This window comes from Podarcis muralis, chromosome 4, assembly GCF_964188315.1.
Source record: "Podarcis muralis chromosome 4, rPodMur119.hap1.1, whole genome shotgun sequence".
Lineage (NCBI taxonomy): Eukaryota > Metazoa > Chordata > Lepidosauria > Squamata > Lacertidae > Podarcis > Podarcis muralis.
In genome coordinates, this window is record NC_135658.1 from 75566757 (window position 1) to 75581372 (window position 14616).

The 14616-nt window shown below is 42.2% G+C and overlaps 1 protein-coding gene across 3 annotated transcripts in view; it reads left to right on the plus strand.

Annotated features, from left to right (window-relative positions):
• NPAS2 (neuronal PAS domain protein 2) overlaps positions 1–14616 on the plus strand; it is a 57733-nt gene that overhangs the window by 17148 nt on the left and 25969 nt on the right. For all 3 annotated transcript variants that reach the window (XM_077927598.1, XM_077927597.1, XM_077927599.1), the window contains exons 3-7: positions 3916–4064; positions 4394–4485; positions 11066–11155; positions 11474–11594; positions 13280–13393. In XM_077927598.1, coding sequence (XP_077783724.1) covers positions 3916–4064; positions 4394–4485; positions 11066–11155; positions 11474–11594; positions 13280–13393 — 566 coding nt within the window. The remainder of the gene's footprint in view (positions 1–3915; positions 4065–4393; positions 4486–11065; positions 11156–11473; positions 11595–13279; positions 13394–14616) is intronic.

Genomic DNA, 14616 nt, shown 5'->3' on the forward strand with positions numbered 1-14616 from the left:
ATGGGAAGCTCTTCCCATGTGAAATGCTGCACTTGGTTCCCTTAAGAGAGACTAGAATCAGAAGTGAAACAGAGACACCCGCGGGCAGTGTTCGTGCTTGCTTCACATGAAACACATCTTTCTAGTACTTTAAAAGCACCTACAAGAACCAGCAAAGGAAAATGTTAAAAGGCAGGTTATCTGTGTCTTAATTACCTGAAAAACAGTACAGGGTAAATGGGATGCAGGTGCTTATTTTAAAACAGATTAAACTATCTTCCCTGGAGTAGACTACGTCAGGCACTGCAGAATCGAGAAAGCAATCCTGGCCGTGAACAGCGGACAGGAACAGAGCTGTGGACCCACCATTGTATCTTAAATCCCCACTGCTTATGCCTGGCAGGATGGAAGCTGGCTGGGTGGCCCTTATTTTCCACTTTTTTTGCTGCCCCAACTCCTCAGAATGCTCTCCAGCAGATCCTTTGCTGGCCCTGCTCTGTGCCTGCCACTGTGATACCCCATTTCAGGGCCTTGTGGTGGTTACTGTGGCAGGAACACCACCAGCAGTAGCCTTTGCTCTGTGGCACTCTTGGCAGGGGAGACACTCCCGGTGGCAGAGCCTGGCGAAGGAAGGGGCACCTCCACCTCTTCCTAACCCCTTTCAACAGTACAGATATAAAGGGTTAGGAGTGTTCTGCAGTACCAATCCAAATAACTTCCAGTGGCCATGACTAATCTGAATCAAAAATAAACACACGTAAAGGGATGTCACGCCACAGATAATAGTCTCTATTTAGATCTCTGTGTCTCCCTTACAGTTCAATGCTATGTCGTCCAGGGTCTTCTTTCTGTTCTTTTTGGCCACCAGAGCAAAAAGGGTGGCTTTGTGAGTTGCTGAAGCGTTTACATTTCTAAGAAGCCAAATGTCAGGGACTGGGCAGAGGAGGAGTGGTGTAGACAGTCTCCCCATTTTGACCCTTCCAGGGAGGAGGAAGAGGGAGACAGTTTAGATTTGCAACAGGGGTTTGAGGGAGGTCACAGCTCAGAGGCAGATGAGGGGAAAAGTTGGGAAATAATGGGAGAGGGGGAGGAGGAGGAGGAGGAAGCACCAGGGCGGCGACAGCTGACAGACAGTGCCTTTAGAAAGCTTTCCAGACCCCACTCTCTCAGAACCCGGAGAGCCTTGAAAGTAGGAGAGCAAAGAGCTCAAAGACAGAGGGCACTTATCAGCACCTGTAGGAGAGATGATGCGATTGACGAATGAGGAAGTGGGAGAGACAGGGCGGGGGTGTAGAGATTTACTTACCCAAGGGGCTGGGTTCTATAGCCTCTCTCTGTAACTACTGAATAAAAAGCGGACGGTAAGAAACATTTCCTTGTCTTTGTACGTTCCTGGGCAACTGGCCAGAAGTTGCTGGCAGCAGTCTGACACCATAGGGCCTTATCTGGTGCAGTGAGACATCTTTCCTGTATGGGCAGTAGGGTGAGAAATCGCCTCCTGGGTCCAGTGTATATAGTAAATAGGGCAAGATGTCTTAGGATTGTTCTGTAAAAAAAGGAGCAGTAAAAAATCAAACATCACCATACAGCATCGTCATACTTAACATTTGTATAGCACTGCACATGCATTATATAAGTGCAGTCCTTTCAACCCTCCTGTTAGGTAAGTCCGCATTATTGCCTCCTATATTGCAGATGTGACTGAATCCCACCTGCAAAATAGTGAAAGTCTGGATGTGCCCTTAGTCTTTCCTCCACTCTTTCCAATAGGTAGAGACAAAACTTCATAGGAGGGCATCTAATATTTTAATGGGGATTGAGTTCTAAGCCCTAGGTGGGAGAGAGGAGAAGGCTGGGGCTGCTCTAGCATAAAGGTTTTCAGAAAGTTGCTTACAGCAACAATACAACAGCCTAGACAAATGTAATAAACAAGTATTGTTTAAGAGGTGATTCATCTCTTATGGGGAGAAAACTTAGGTGAGCTCTTCTGTACTGAAGGAAGATGCATTAGAATGCTATACTAGGTAAAATAACTATGTTCTGGTCAGGGACAGACCAGAGGGGGGAAATTAAAATCCAGGGACACAGAAAATGCTCTCTGTATCAGGGGGACATTACATATTTTATATTGTGCCTGAAACTGGCACAAGTATCCGGTATTACCTGCTGGTACAACAACAACACTGATAAATCCACACAAAGGAGATTGCTATCATCTCATTTGGGGTGCCCGAGGAAGTGTAAAAGATTGTTGAAATGAAAGGCTGTAATAACTGTCAGATCTGACTGGCATCTGGAGTTTCACAGCAGCTGTTTGCTAGTAGTTTTCTCTCTCTTCCTGGATACTTTCTCATTTTTGTGAAAACAGGAGATTAATTGGCTTATACAGAGCCTTAGATTGCATCTGGTTTAGTTTTCACCATGATGCTTCTCTTTAATGAAAGAATTTCTAGTCTGGCCACTATTTGATTTAGCATCATCTCTTTTTTAGTTTCTTTGTTCCCTGCAGCTTTCCTCTACTAATATAGGTCATGCTATTCTGCTGCTTAGATCAACTGTCTTTTTTTCTAATCTATGTGTTTTCAAGACACAGAAGCCCACTATTCCATATGAAAAAAGAGTGTGCTAGATAATGTGCACTAACCTTAGAGTCGACAAGCAAGATTGGGCATAAATGATACAACTAGATACAGGAACTTGAATTCAGCTTTCTTTATTCATGCTTATTATTAACGCATGGACATGAGCCTTTTCTTTTCTCTTGTAGTAACCAAATAAACAAGAAACACCCATTTACCATTCTTTCTTACTGGAAATACTTCTTGTGCAGGACAGCACACCCTATCTTGTCGAATCCTGACAAGACAGAAGTACTATTTTGGGGGGACAGTTGGCGGGTGGGTGAAGTACAGACCTCACCTAACACTCCCGTTTAAAAAGTGGTATGAGGTTTGGTCATGTTAGCCCATGGGTAGGCAACCTAAGGCCCGGGGGCCAGATGCAGCCCAATCACCTTCTCAATCCAGCCTGCTGACGGTCTGGGAATCAGCGTGTTTTTACATGAGTAGAATGTGTCCTTTTATTTAAAATACATCTCTGGGTTATTTGTGGGGCATAGGAATTAATTCATTCCCCCCCCCAATATAGTCCGGCCCCCCACAAGGTCTGAGGGACAGTGGATCGGCCCCCTGCTGAAAAAGTTTGCTGACCCCTGTGTTAGTCGCTGAATGTGGTGGTCGAGCAACTTTCGCAATAATATTATTCAGTGTCAATCTAGTGTAGCGTCCAAATTTGTAGAGCAATCCAAACTATAGGAAGCCAGTATAATTTATGCTGGGGTAAATTATGCCAGTGTAATTTATTCTTTCCGAGCTCTGTTCAGGAGTGGGGCTACCAACAGTGGAGCTAGCCTGAGCCTGGCAGACAGAAAACAGGTCTTTAAAATAGAGTTTGACTTGTGCCACTCTTTTTGCCAGTGGGTTCCTATGTCATGTAACAGCTGAACAGAGTTTGGAACAGGAATGGTCTCCTCCTGCCACCCCTCTTTTTCAGAACTTGCTTTAAGTTGAGCTGGCTGAGGATGGAGAACCTAGACCAGTGTACCTGTGGTTGAGATGGGGTAAGGAACGTAGGCTCAGCCAGAGATCCACTTATTCCAAACCTCCCTCATCCTTGTGGTTCTTGGGTTTGGGCTGCTCCCCAAGTTTATCTTTTCCTTGAAGTACACTTCCTTTTGTGATCCCTGAAAAAAGACAGCATAGCTTTAGAAAATCTTATTTGTTGTAAAAATGAATATAAAATTACATGAAGAACTCCTCTCGTTTTATGTCAGCTTTCTTTGCTTTTCTTAGTGATGCACCATAATGAGAAATAATTTTGAATAACCACGCTCTGTGTGTGTGTGTGTGTCTATTAACAGTTTTCTCCTGTTTGTAGGGCTTCACGAAACAAGTCTGAGAAGAAGAGACGTGACCAGTTCAATATTCTTATCAAGGAGCTCAGCTCAATGCTTCCAGGAAACACCCGCAAAATGGACAAAACTACAGTACTTGAAAAAGTCATTGGCTTTCTTCAGAAACACAATGGTAGGTAACACAGCCATGACCACTTATTCATCCAGTTACTGTCCTGGGTAATGGTGAGGCTTCTTCAAACAGTCAAAATTTCATGGTCAAAGTTTTCCAAGATAGATGACTGTCCGTTTCTGAAATTATATAGTTCCTCCAATGGGTCTTTCCACAGACTTACAACCATCTAGAACTATTAACAGAAGTTGTGTTCTTTCTTTCTTTCTTTCTTTCTTTCTTTCTTTCTTTCTTTCTTTCTTTTGCCTAAGAAAGTTCCAGTCCCCCCCCCCCCCCCCGTTGGATAACGTATTGGTAGATATATAACAGAAATGTTTTAATTTGTTTAGAATTCTCGACACAAACAGAGATGTGTAACAGTCAGCAGGAATGGAAGCCTTCCTTTCTCAGCAACGAAGAATTCACCCAGCTGATGTTAGAGGTGAAAAACTCAATTTTTGCTAAGTTGTGAACGTGTGTGTTCTTCCAATGTAAACTGTGGCTACAGTCCTGCAAGCCAGATAATTTTCACTTGCAGTTCTATAGGTCGATAGAGCTCAGCAAGAGAGGAGAGGGAATCAAAACCACAGCTTATTGCTTGTGATTACTTATGCCCATGCTCATTGCTTGATTGCCTTCCTGGCAAACAAACACAAGCTGGCTGTTGCAAAATTATTGTTTTTTAATAGTTAAAATTTAGTTTTAATGTTGTGTGCATACAACTCTGAACCAACCTGGGATCTTCTGGTGAAGGATGGATAATGATAATAATAGGCAACCCCACTAACTGGAAAGTAAGTGTAGGGAAAAATTCAAAAGGAGCTCACCTGGTGAAGTGTTGCAGTGTCGCTGCTGCTTAATAAGAAGGAGAGGTTGAGGTACAAGGATGTAGAGAGGTCAGTGCACCAAAGGAAGCACTACTCTGACCTCCCTGCTGTCTTGCCCCTTTCCTTCCCGGTAAGCAGCAGTGACCTCACTACCTCATCTGATGTAATTTAATGTTGAAAATAAAAATTCAAAGCTTGGAACGCTATACCGCATGCTTACTGGCATTCAGTGTACTTTATATTTTCATACGAGGAAGAGAAGGAGCATTTTCAATGTAGCACGCACGCAGCAATTTTGTGTTCCAAAATGCCTTACACATTAGACTAGTCTTCTTATAATCAACATCCCGTTAATAAATTGAGGTGGTGGGTTCTGTTACAGATTCACATAGATCCCACATTTTCAACAGGTCCAGTCTAAGCATAGCTATCTGGACACAACCCAGTAGCGTTTTAATATCAAAATGTCTGAAAGCCTATTGTTAGATACAGAGTACAAGTTCAGAGAATGTCTTTTCCAAGCCTGAGATGCCTCAGGGAAAATCCTGCAATACTGTTTATTCGCTTGCTTGCTTGCTTGCTTGCTTAATTTCTATACTCCCTTTATCCGAGAATCACAGGGCAGTTTACAATATAACAACACAAAAATAACAAATAAAAGCAATATCCCCGCCACCCAGTATAAAAGGCCATAGATGGATCAATTAGCCAAAGACCTGGTTGAAGAGGAATGTTTTTGCCTGGTGCCTAAAGATATGTAACAAAGATATGAGCCTCCCTGGGCATTCCACAAGCGGGGAGCTACTGCAGAAGAGGCCCGTTCTCGTGTTGCTGTCCTCCAGACCTCTTGTGGAGGAAGCACATGAAGAAGGGCCTCAGCTGACGATCATACGGTCTGGGTCAGTTCATATGGAGAGAGGCAGTTCTTGAGATACTGCAGTCCTGAGCCAGTCTTTGTTGTGTGGTCTACATATGAAATACAAGTGAAATTATAAAACTGAATGTTCCATCCTGGGGTATGAGTGTATTGATAGCAGTGAACTGATAGCAGTTGCCTTGAATTCTCTTACGATGATGATATTAGCTGCTAATGTTTTCTGGAATTGCTCTTCTGTGTTTAAGCGAATTTTCTCCATCACTATGTATGTTTGGCAAAAAAAGGCTTCACCTGCTGAATTTCTGCTTGGCTCACAGCTTGGCTCACAGCTGTAACCAGCTTGCTTTTGTACAAATGAGGCAGTTTCAGCAGAGTTTTTGCAGAAAAGTGGGCCATCCTTCTGTTGCACGAACTGTTTGCAAACAAAGAAGTAAAAATAGTCTCATGTTTGGATACATTGATCAGATTCTTCCATAAAATCCTAATGAGAACCCATCTGCAAAATGTATAATGTATTAAAGATAAATAAACCATTTACTCAAACAAATCTCCACTGTAACGGGCTCAAGACAGCTATCTCTGGAGGATTCTTTTTTCTCAAGATTTAAGTATTTCAAGAGTAGAAAAATGTGTTCAAGCCAAATGTGGACCATGAGCTTAATTAATGTAGCTGTCAAAGGCATCTTACCTTCAGTTCTGGTTGCAAAGAAAAACTTGGAAAAAAGTGATACAAAAGAAGAAAGGAGTTGACTGTCCTGCTGGGTGGTTGAGGAAGGAGCCCTAAGTTGTTACATAGATTTTTTTGGTTATAGTGAATTAGGGAATGAGTAAATGATGTAATGAGACACTCTTTAGCTGTAATGAGAAGCTCTACAAATACAGGCAGTAAGTGTTCAGAGGCTGCATCAAATTAATTTCTTGGGCCAACAACAAATGTTTATTCGGCTATTAAGCCCATCATGAAGCACAACACAACAAAACAAATCAAATAAAACAGCGGACTCATACAAACCACAAGTAGTATAACACAGTTCACACTCACAAGGACGGATATTAGCCATTCATAAAAAAGTTTAAGATTAAGATTAAAAAATTTGGCACTACACTAAAAACAATATCTGATGTCATTATAGAAAATTCTTGTGACTATCAATAATCAGCTAACATTCCGTTCCGTCTCTTGTGCGAGAGGACGGCTGTTAGGAATTTAGCAACCTGTAGGGTAATATAAGGATCCACATCTTGAAGTACCCAGGCAAGCTGTAAGTCTACTGGTTTGTCAGCCATAGGCTGGATTATGGGGTTTAGAATACTAGCACGGGCTGAACTGTACAAAGGGCAGATAAACATAACATGATGTAGAGATTCAGATGTTTTCATTTCACAAGCACACATTGAAGGGACTTGGCCCTTAGTGAATCTATGTCTCAGCACGTTTGTTGGAAAAACATTGAACCTAGCTCTAATGAAGGCATAACGGTGAGACACAGCCATAAGCGATGTTAAGTAGGACGGAGCGCGGTAGATAGGGGTTATGCCGAAATTTAACGGCGAGCAGGCTCCACCACCAGCTACGAAATTTTGGTATAGCTCCACATCATCCAGCCTTTGATTTATACACCTTTTTGCCACATTTAGATCCAGTTTGAGCAATTCAGTGGGCGAGATCTCATAGGACAGCAATTTGGCATGGATTTTTCCTGACCACAAATTTGTGAAGTCATCCCGCCACATGCATTGAATTAGATAGTGGTTCGGGAGTTTATGCCATAGGGATATCCAATAGATCAAAACTCTCCTCCATATGACTAACTCCACTGAGGGGATCTTCATTTCTAAGCGAATGGCCGCATTACTTACGCATGTTGGTAATTTTAAAAGTCGGCGTAAGAATTGGCTTTGAAGTGTCTCTAAAGGTGAGAGGTTTGCAAAGGCAGCCCATAAAGGTGCAGCATAGGCCATTGTGGCCATCACTTTGATGCTATACACTTTCAAGGCCGCAGGGATGAATAAGGCCCCCTCAGAGTAGAAAAAACGGAGGAGGGAGTGTGATAGGGCTTTTGTCTTGTTTTGAAGATATTCAGTGTGCGCTTTCCACCCTAAATTATATTGAAAATAAATTCCTAAGTATTTAAATTTATGTACTTGTTCGATTTTCGTGCCCTCCAGCTTCCAAGAATAAAGTTTTCGACTCCTTGAAAATATCAGTACTTTAGACTTGGTGTGGTTGATAGACAGATGATTAGAAAGGCAATATGTCGCAAAAATCTTTAATGCCCTCCTTAAACCCACTCTAGAGTAAGAGAGTAGTACCGCATCATCTGCGTAGAGAAGTAAAGGACAACGGTAATCAGCTATGCGAGGGGTGTGGATAAATTTTTGTGCGACGGCTAATGGGTTCCTCATATCACTGATAAATAAGTTAAAAAGAAGCGGCGCTAAAATACAACCCTGGCGTACACCCTTATTTACTGGCACTGGGTTAGTCAGGTCTCCAGCAGGGGATAATCTCACCCTGGCCACGGACCCGGCATGAAGTTGGGAGATAAGCCACAGGAGCCTTCTATCTATTCCCCAGCAGGCAAGTTTATCCCATAGCAATTTCCTCGGAATACTATCAAATGCAGCTTTCAAATCTATGAAAGCTGCGCAAAGTTGGCCCCGTCGAGGTGTCGAGTATTTCCGGGCTAAGTGATAAAGAATAATTGCCTGGTCTGTTGTGGATCGGTTTGATCTAAATCCAGCTTGCTCATGTCCAATCAGGTCAGCCTCAACTGACCACTTCATCAGCCTTTTCAGCAAGAAACGGGCATATATTTTCCCAATGGACGATAGCAGACTGATATTCCGATAATTCCCTGGGTCACCGGGAGGGCCTTTTTTGTAGATAGGAATTATAATGGCCTCCTTCCACGTTCCTGGTATTAAGCCCGTGGCATTTATTGCGTCAAACGTTTTAGCTAAGATCCCTGCCCACCATGCAGAATGAAGCTTTATGGCCTCAACTGGGACCAAATCTGGCCCAGGGGCCTTACCAGTTTTCAGCTCAGCTATCAATTCTAGGATTTCAGCAGGGTCGGTATTGGGCCAGACGGGAAGGGGATTAGAAGGTCTCCAATGAGTGGCCGGAGCTTCTGCCACTGAGAAATATTTTCTCAGGAACTGCTCCCATGTTGGGGCCGGGATCACCGTTAAGGGATATTTCGTGTTTCTTCCCTTTATTAAGGACCAAAATTTCCGGGAGTTATGAGATTTCGAGGCAGAAATTATAGTCTGCCAACGATTTGAATGCCATTCCCGTTTGGCCGATTTCTGGGCCTGTTTGTATGCTTTTTTAGCCAGGGAATAAGATGGAGGTAAAGCCGGAGCACCGGAAAGTTTATAGTCATTGTATATTGTGTGAAGATGGAGTCTGGCTAGTTTGCAAGCCGAGTTGAACCAAGGGGCGCCAAATTTAAAATAGTCTTTTTTAAGTCCATAGGTAGGAGAAGTAAAAAAGCGAGTTAAAACTTCTATCAGGCAAGAAAAAGAGTTCAAACAGGTAATAGGATCACGTGGGACTATTCCTACGTCCGGCTGATCACCAGAAAACTTTTCTCTGATAAAATCCATATATCTATGAGCGAGGGCAGGGGACCATCTAGTCCCCTTTACTTTAGTGGATGACTCCACAGTCACCGGGATTGGGTGGAAGCGGTCGAGCAACTGCCAGTCAACACATAACTTGGTTGTCAGGGGAAGATGGTCACTAAATTGGGCATTATCAATTTTAAAGGAGGTGACATTCAAAAATAGATCCCGGGAAACCAAAACATAGTCGAGAACACTGTTGGATTTTAACCCCAGGTGGGTGAACTCTCCTGGTATGTCTGGAGGACACCTGCCGTTTAATATTATTAAATTGAGGCGTAGAGTCATCTGATAAAGCATCACTCCCGCCTTGTTGACTTTTACATCCTTTGATATTCTAGTGGGGGTGTATGCTAGATCGTAAGTTTGAGCGCCAGGGTCAGTCTACCACTTAGACTTTTTAAGAGCCTCCCAATTTGAGGCTATCCGAGCGTTAAAATCGCCTCCAGTAATGGAGGGGACATTGGGATATTTAAGAAAGCAAGAAAGTAAAAAATCCTCTAGGGATTCCCATCTAGAAGTAAGATCCGCTGCTAACCCTCCCGGAGGGAAATAGACATTTGTAACCAATAAAGAGAAGTTACCACCAGAGATCAGTCCGGTAATAGCATAAGGCGGAAATGCATGCACTAGTGAAAGTTTAGCCCGAAGTTTAAGGGAGATACCAATTGTAAGGCCACCTTTAGGGCGGCCACCATTCATTGACGGGCTAGCAGGCAGACATATAAACTCAAAGCCATTTAACTCAATTTCCTCCTCCACCCAAGTTTCTTGTAATAGTATAATAAGAAAGGAATTAATATATTTTTGGAATTCTGGATCTAATTTTTTACTTTTCCATCCAGCAATGTTCCAACTTAATATTGAAGGCTGGGGTTCCCCCGTACCTCCAATTGACTGTCATTCAGAAAATTGGCTCAACTTTAATACGGGAAGAGGGGAGCCAATAAAGAAATCAGTTATCTTCCTCTGATGAAAAACCTCTCGTAAAGGCTGAGTGGGATTTACAAGGTCATCTGACTGTTGAGCTTGGCCACTCGATCTACTAGGAGTAGGACCTTGAACAGGGGCGGACCCCTTTTCCAAAAGAGTTTGGTGGGCCACCCGGGGTGGACCAGCTATCTCGTCAGAAGTTTGGTCTCTCTGTAGCCTGCTACTGGTCTTTTGAGCTACATGATTTATGTGGCCACTTTTGTGCACCCCACAGATTCTGACTGGAATTTTTTCTTTATATATTTTTTAAAAGTTAAGGGTATAGTTGTGGTAGTGGCAGAAGCAGTTAAAAAATGCAAAAAAATATTGGGAACACAGAGGTAAGGAAAAAAGAGGAGGGGAGAACGATAAACCTACCAGTGATAAAATTTCAATTGGTTCTTAGTATAAATAGCACCCTTTCCCTTTACTTTTCTTCAACATATTTCTTTTCTTTTCTTGAGAGTAAAGTGTGTAGCTGTGCGACCAGAGAGACCAGCTCCATTTGCAACAGCTTCAAGTGCTGAAGGGCAATTAAACCCAGGCTCTTAGGAGACAAAACAAATCCTGTCTGATCTCCAAGAGCTTCCTTGGAGCTACAAAGTTGAAATAAGGAAATATTCTGTGTAAAAGGATTCAGCTGAAAGGTGTGAACCCCCAGTTTTCACCTAACAATACTCCCACCCATACTATTTCTTTCTTCTTCTTTCTCCCAGGCATTAGATGGTTTTGTAATAGCTGTTACAACAGATGGAAGCATTGTGTATGTTTCTGACAGCATCACACCTCTTCTTGGACATTTACCCGTGAGTAGCTCTTGTGGTTCCATATTGAGGATCTCTGAATGAGGGTTCCTCGCACGCAACAAAGGGGTCTGGCTGTGAGTACAGCTAATGTAAAATCCTGGAACTGCATGCCTAACATAACATTTGAGAATTAAGAATGCAGTCTTATTATACATACCTACTCAGAAAGGAGCTCTCCTGAGTTCCATGGGATTGTCAGGCCAAAATGCACTGCATGGTTTTTGCCTTTATTTATTTATTTTTAATTGTGTGTGATGGCAAACAATAGGAATACCATATTTTGGTCATTTCTGTAATGGGCACTTTTGTTACTTGCAGTCTGACGTGATGGATCAGAACCTGCTGAATTTCCTCCCAGAGCAAGAACATTCGGACATTTATAAAATATTATCATCTCACATGCTACTGATGGATACTGTCTCATCAGAGTACTTAAAATGTGAGTATTACTTCTACTGCGTTCATGGGACAAAAAAATTAACAGGGCAGTATTAGTATCCAGAGGGACGCGGGTGGCGCTGTGGGTAAAACCTCAGTGCGTAGGACTTGCTGATCGCAAGGTCGGCGGTTCGAATCCCCGCGGCAGGGTGAGCTCCCGTCGTTCGGTCCCTGCTCCTGCCAACCTAGCAGTTCGAAAGCACGTCAAAGTGCAAGTAGATAAATAGATACTGCTCTGGCGGGAAGGTAAACAGCGTTTCCGTGTGCTGCTCTGGTTTGTCAGAAGCGACTTAGTCATGCTGGTCACATGACCCGGAAGCTGTACGCCAGCTCCCTCGGCCAATAAAGCGAGATGAGCGCTGCAACCCCAGAGCTGGCCACGACTGGACCAAATAGTCAGGGGTCCCTTTACCTTTAATAGTATCCATCTAATAGGTTTGGTCAGTGCAAGGATTTATGCTAGTGCAACAGAACTTTCCCCACCTCCTCCCTCCCCTGTGTGTGCCCCTCACTCTGCTCAGATCTGCTGTGGATTGTTGCAGGAATCCCTAGAACAGATTTAGGGGGTGCACAAGGAGAGGAGAGGAGGGGAAGTTCTGCTGCACAAGCATAAATCCTTGCCCTGACATATTTGTTGGATCCCACCCATCGGCTCTAAGATTTATTTATCTCTTACACTTTAAAGAATGCTTTGCATGCAATGACATTACATATGTTTTTGGGAAAGGATAGTTCATGTATTATATTTTTCGTTTTGAAGCTAAGGGAACCAGTCCATAGAGAATTATTCTTCTATGCAATTTAAAATCTAGAATAATCGTGCTTATTGTACTCAAAAATGGGACTGTTCACAGCTATGTTAATAATACATGGTTGAATCTTAAGGAAAAGTGTTATTTTAGTTGGATATACATATAAGGAGACTTTAATCAGATCCTGTTGTAGTCATCTGTTCATAAATTATTATTTTTATTATTATACATGAGAACTTGTGGAATTTTTTGCATATTGGTTTTAAAATCACAGTGCTTTGAACTATTAAAAGGGCAGGCATGGGAGAAGGATCAGGGATTATTAGTTAATAAGATAGATTCATTTTAATCAATTCTATCTATGGTTAACCTGTTTTAAAGACTAGCAAAATTATAATGGTATAAGCTTCCATAGTCTACAACCTACATCATCAGATGCATGGTGCCACAAGATACTCTTCTTCCTTTTGCTGCAGCGTACCAGTGCAGCTGTCCCCTAAAGAAACTGTTTTAATTAAAAAAGATTTTTTTCCAGAATAAATAAAGAATAATTTTGTTATGCAGGAAAAGGAAAAGAGATGACAATAAAAATTGCAGTGTGAAGTTGATTTTTTTGCATTGGATTGCTTGCAATCACATATATATATATTAAACTTGCGTGATTTATTTCATGGAATGGTACTGAAAAATGGGATTAAGAGTCAAACTCAATCCCTGGCTTTAAGTATGCATGAGAAATACCTATTTATAGTTCTGAGCAGCCTAGGTTTATGCAGAGATTCATCCAGCAGACTGTGGGCCTTTGTGGCTACAGACAGCATTGTTGAATTCATTGCGGTTCTTCCATTTGCCTCATTATGTGAATCTCATTGCGTTTAGTTTACAAATAATATTTATTTTAACTTTTTTGACATGTGTTTTTTTTAAATTCCAGCTGATGAAGATTTGGAATTTTGCTGTCATCTTCTGAGGGGAAGTCTGAACCCAAAGGAATATCCAACATACGAATATATAAAATTTGTAGGGAACTTTCTGTCTTACAGTCATGGTAAGTCTCAGCTATTCTGTAACTATAACCAGTGACTAAATAAATGTATATAGGGGGTTGAGCATTCTCTCTGTGCGTGCATGCGCATTTCCAACATTAACAGAGCAATTTCAGACAGAATGACAACAACCAGTTGCTTAGACCACAATACCAAGCATTGAACTAGGTGGGATTTACTTATGAGTAAATATGGTTATGACTAGACTGCAAAGCTGCAGTTCTAAGCAAACCCAGAGCACTTGATCCATTTTCTTGTGTAATGAATGTGACTGTTTTACGCTTACTTGTGGAAGGTCCATCCATGCACCATCCTTCAAAGGTCCACCTCTGTTGCAAGTACATAACATTTCCGTGGAATACAGTTGTAAGTAGTCCTTCCACATAGCACATTAATTGCTAGTGTGTTGTGTGTAGTAATATGGTTGTGCAGATATCAGAGGGATTTCTTATTTCCTGTGTTATAACTAATGGTGAGCAACACAATTCCCCCAACCTGTGCCTGGGCCATTTTGGTGGTTGTTGTTTAATTTTAAAATCTCTTGGTGCTGCATGTTCACATGTAGCCGCTGTGCAGGAGCACTTATCCAATGATTTATTTTCTTGCACCAAACAGCAGCAAAGCTGATCATGCACTGCAGACATAGCCAACACGGTGCCCTCCAGATGTTGAGGAACTCCAAGTCCTATCAGCCCCAGCCAGCATGGTCTGTGCTCAGGGATGATGAGAGATGAACTCCACATCTGGAGGACACTATATTGGTTACTGCAGAACCACAGCAATGCTCAGCCATTTTATTTAGCTTTATTTGGGGTTCTTTTTAATGGCCTGGAAATTATTCATTCCCCTTATCTTAAGCTGGAGCATGCAGCTAGCCACATTTTTAAAAGCCAGCAATAGCATATCTTTCTTCCCCACAGCCAGTCTTTCCTTTCCACACTTGAATGCGCACTCCATTGCACGAGATATTTCTCTAATGTCGCTGAAAATGAATGTTAGCACAAAGTCTAAGGTGAGGCTTAGCATTCTCTAGAAAGGCCCATTGGGAGAATTTAAAATGTTGCTGCGTTCAGTTAGGAATGGTTTCAGCTCCTCTGTCGATGGGCATCATAGAAACATAGAATTGCAGTGTTGGAAGTTCTATACTATGCAGGATTCGGTCCCTTGTCTTGGTCAGTTGTAGTTTACGTAGCAAGTAAAAAATTCAATTCTAACAAAGTATTCT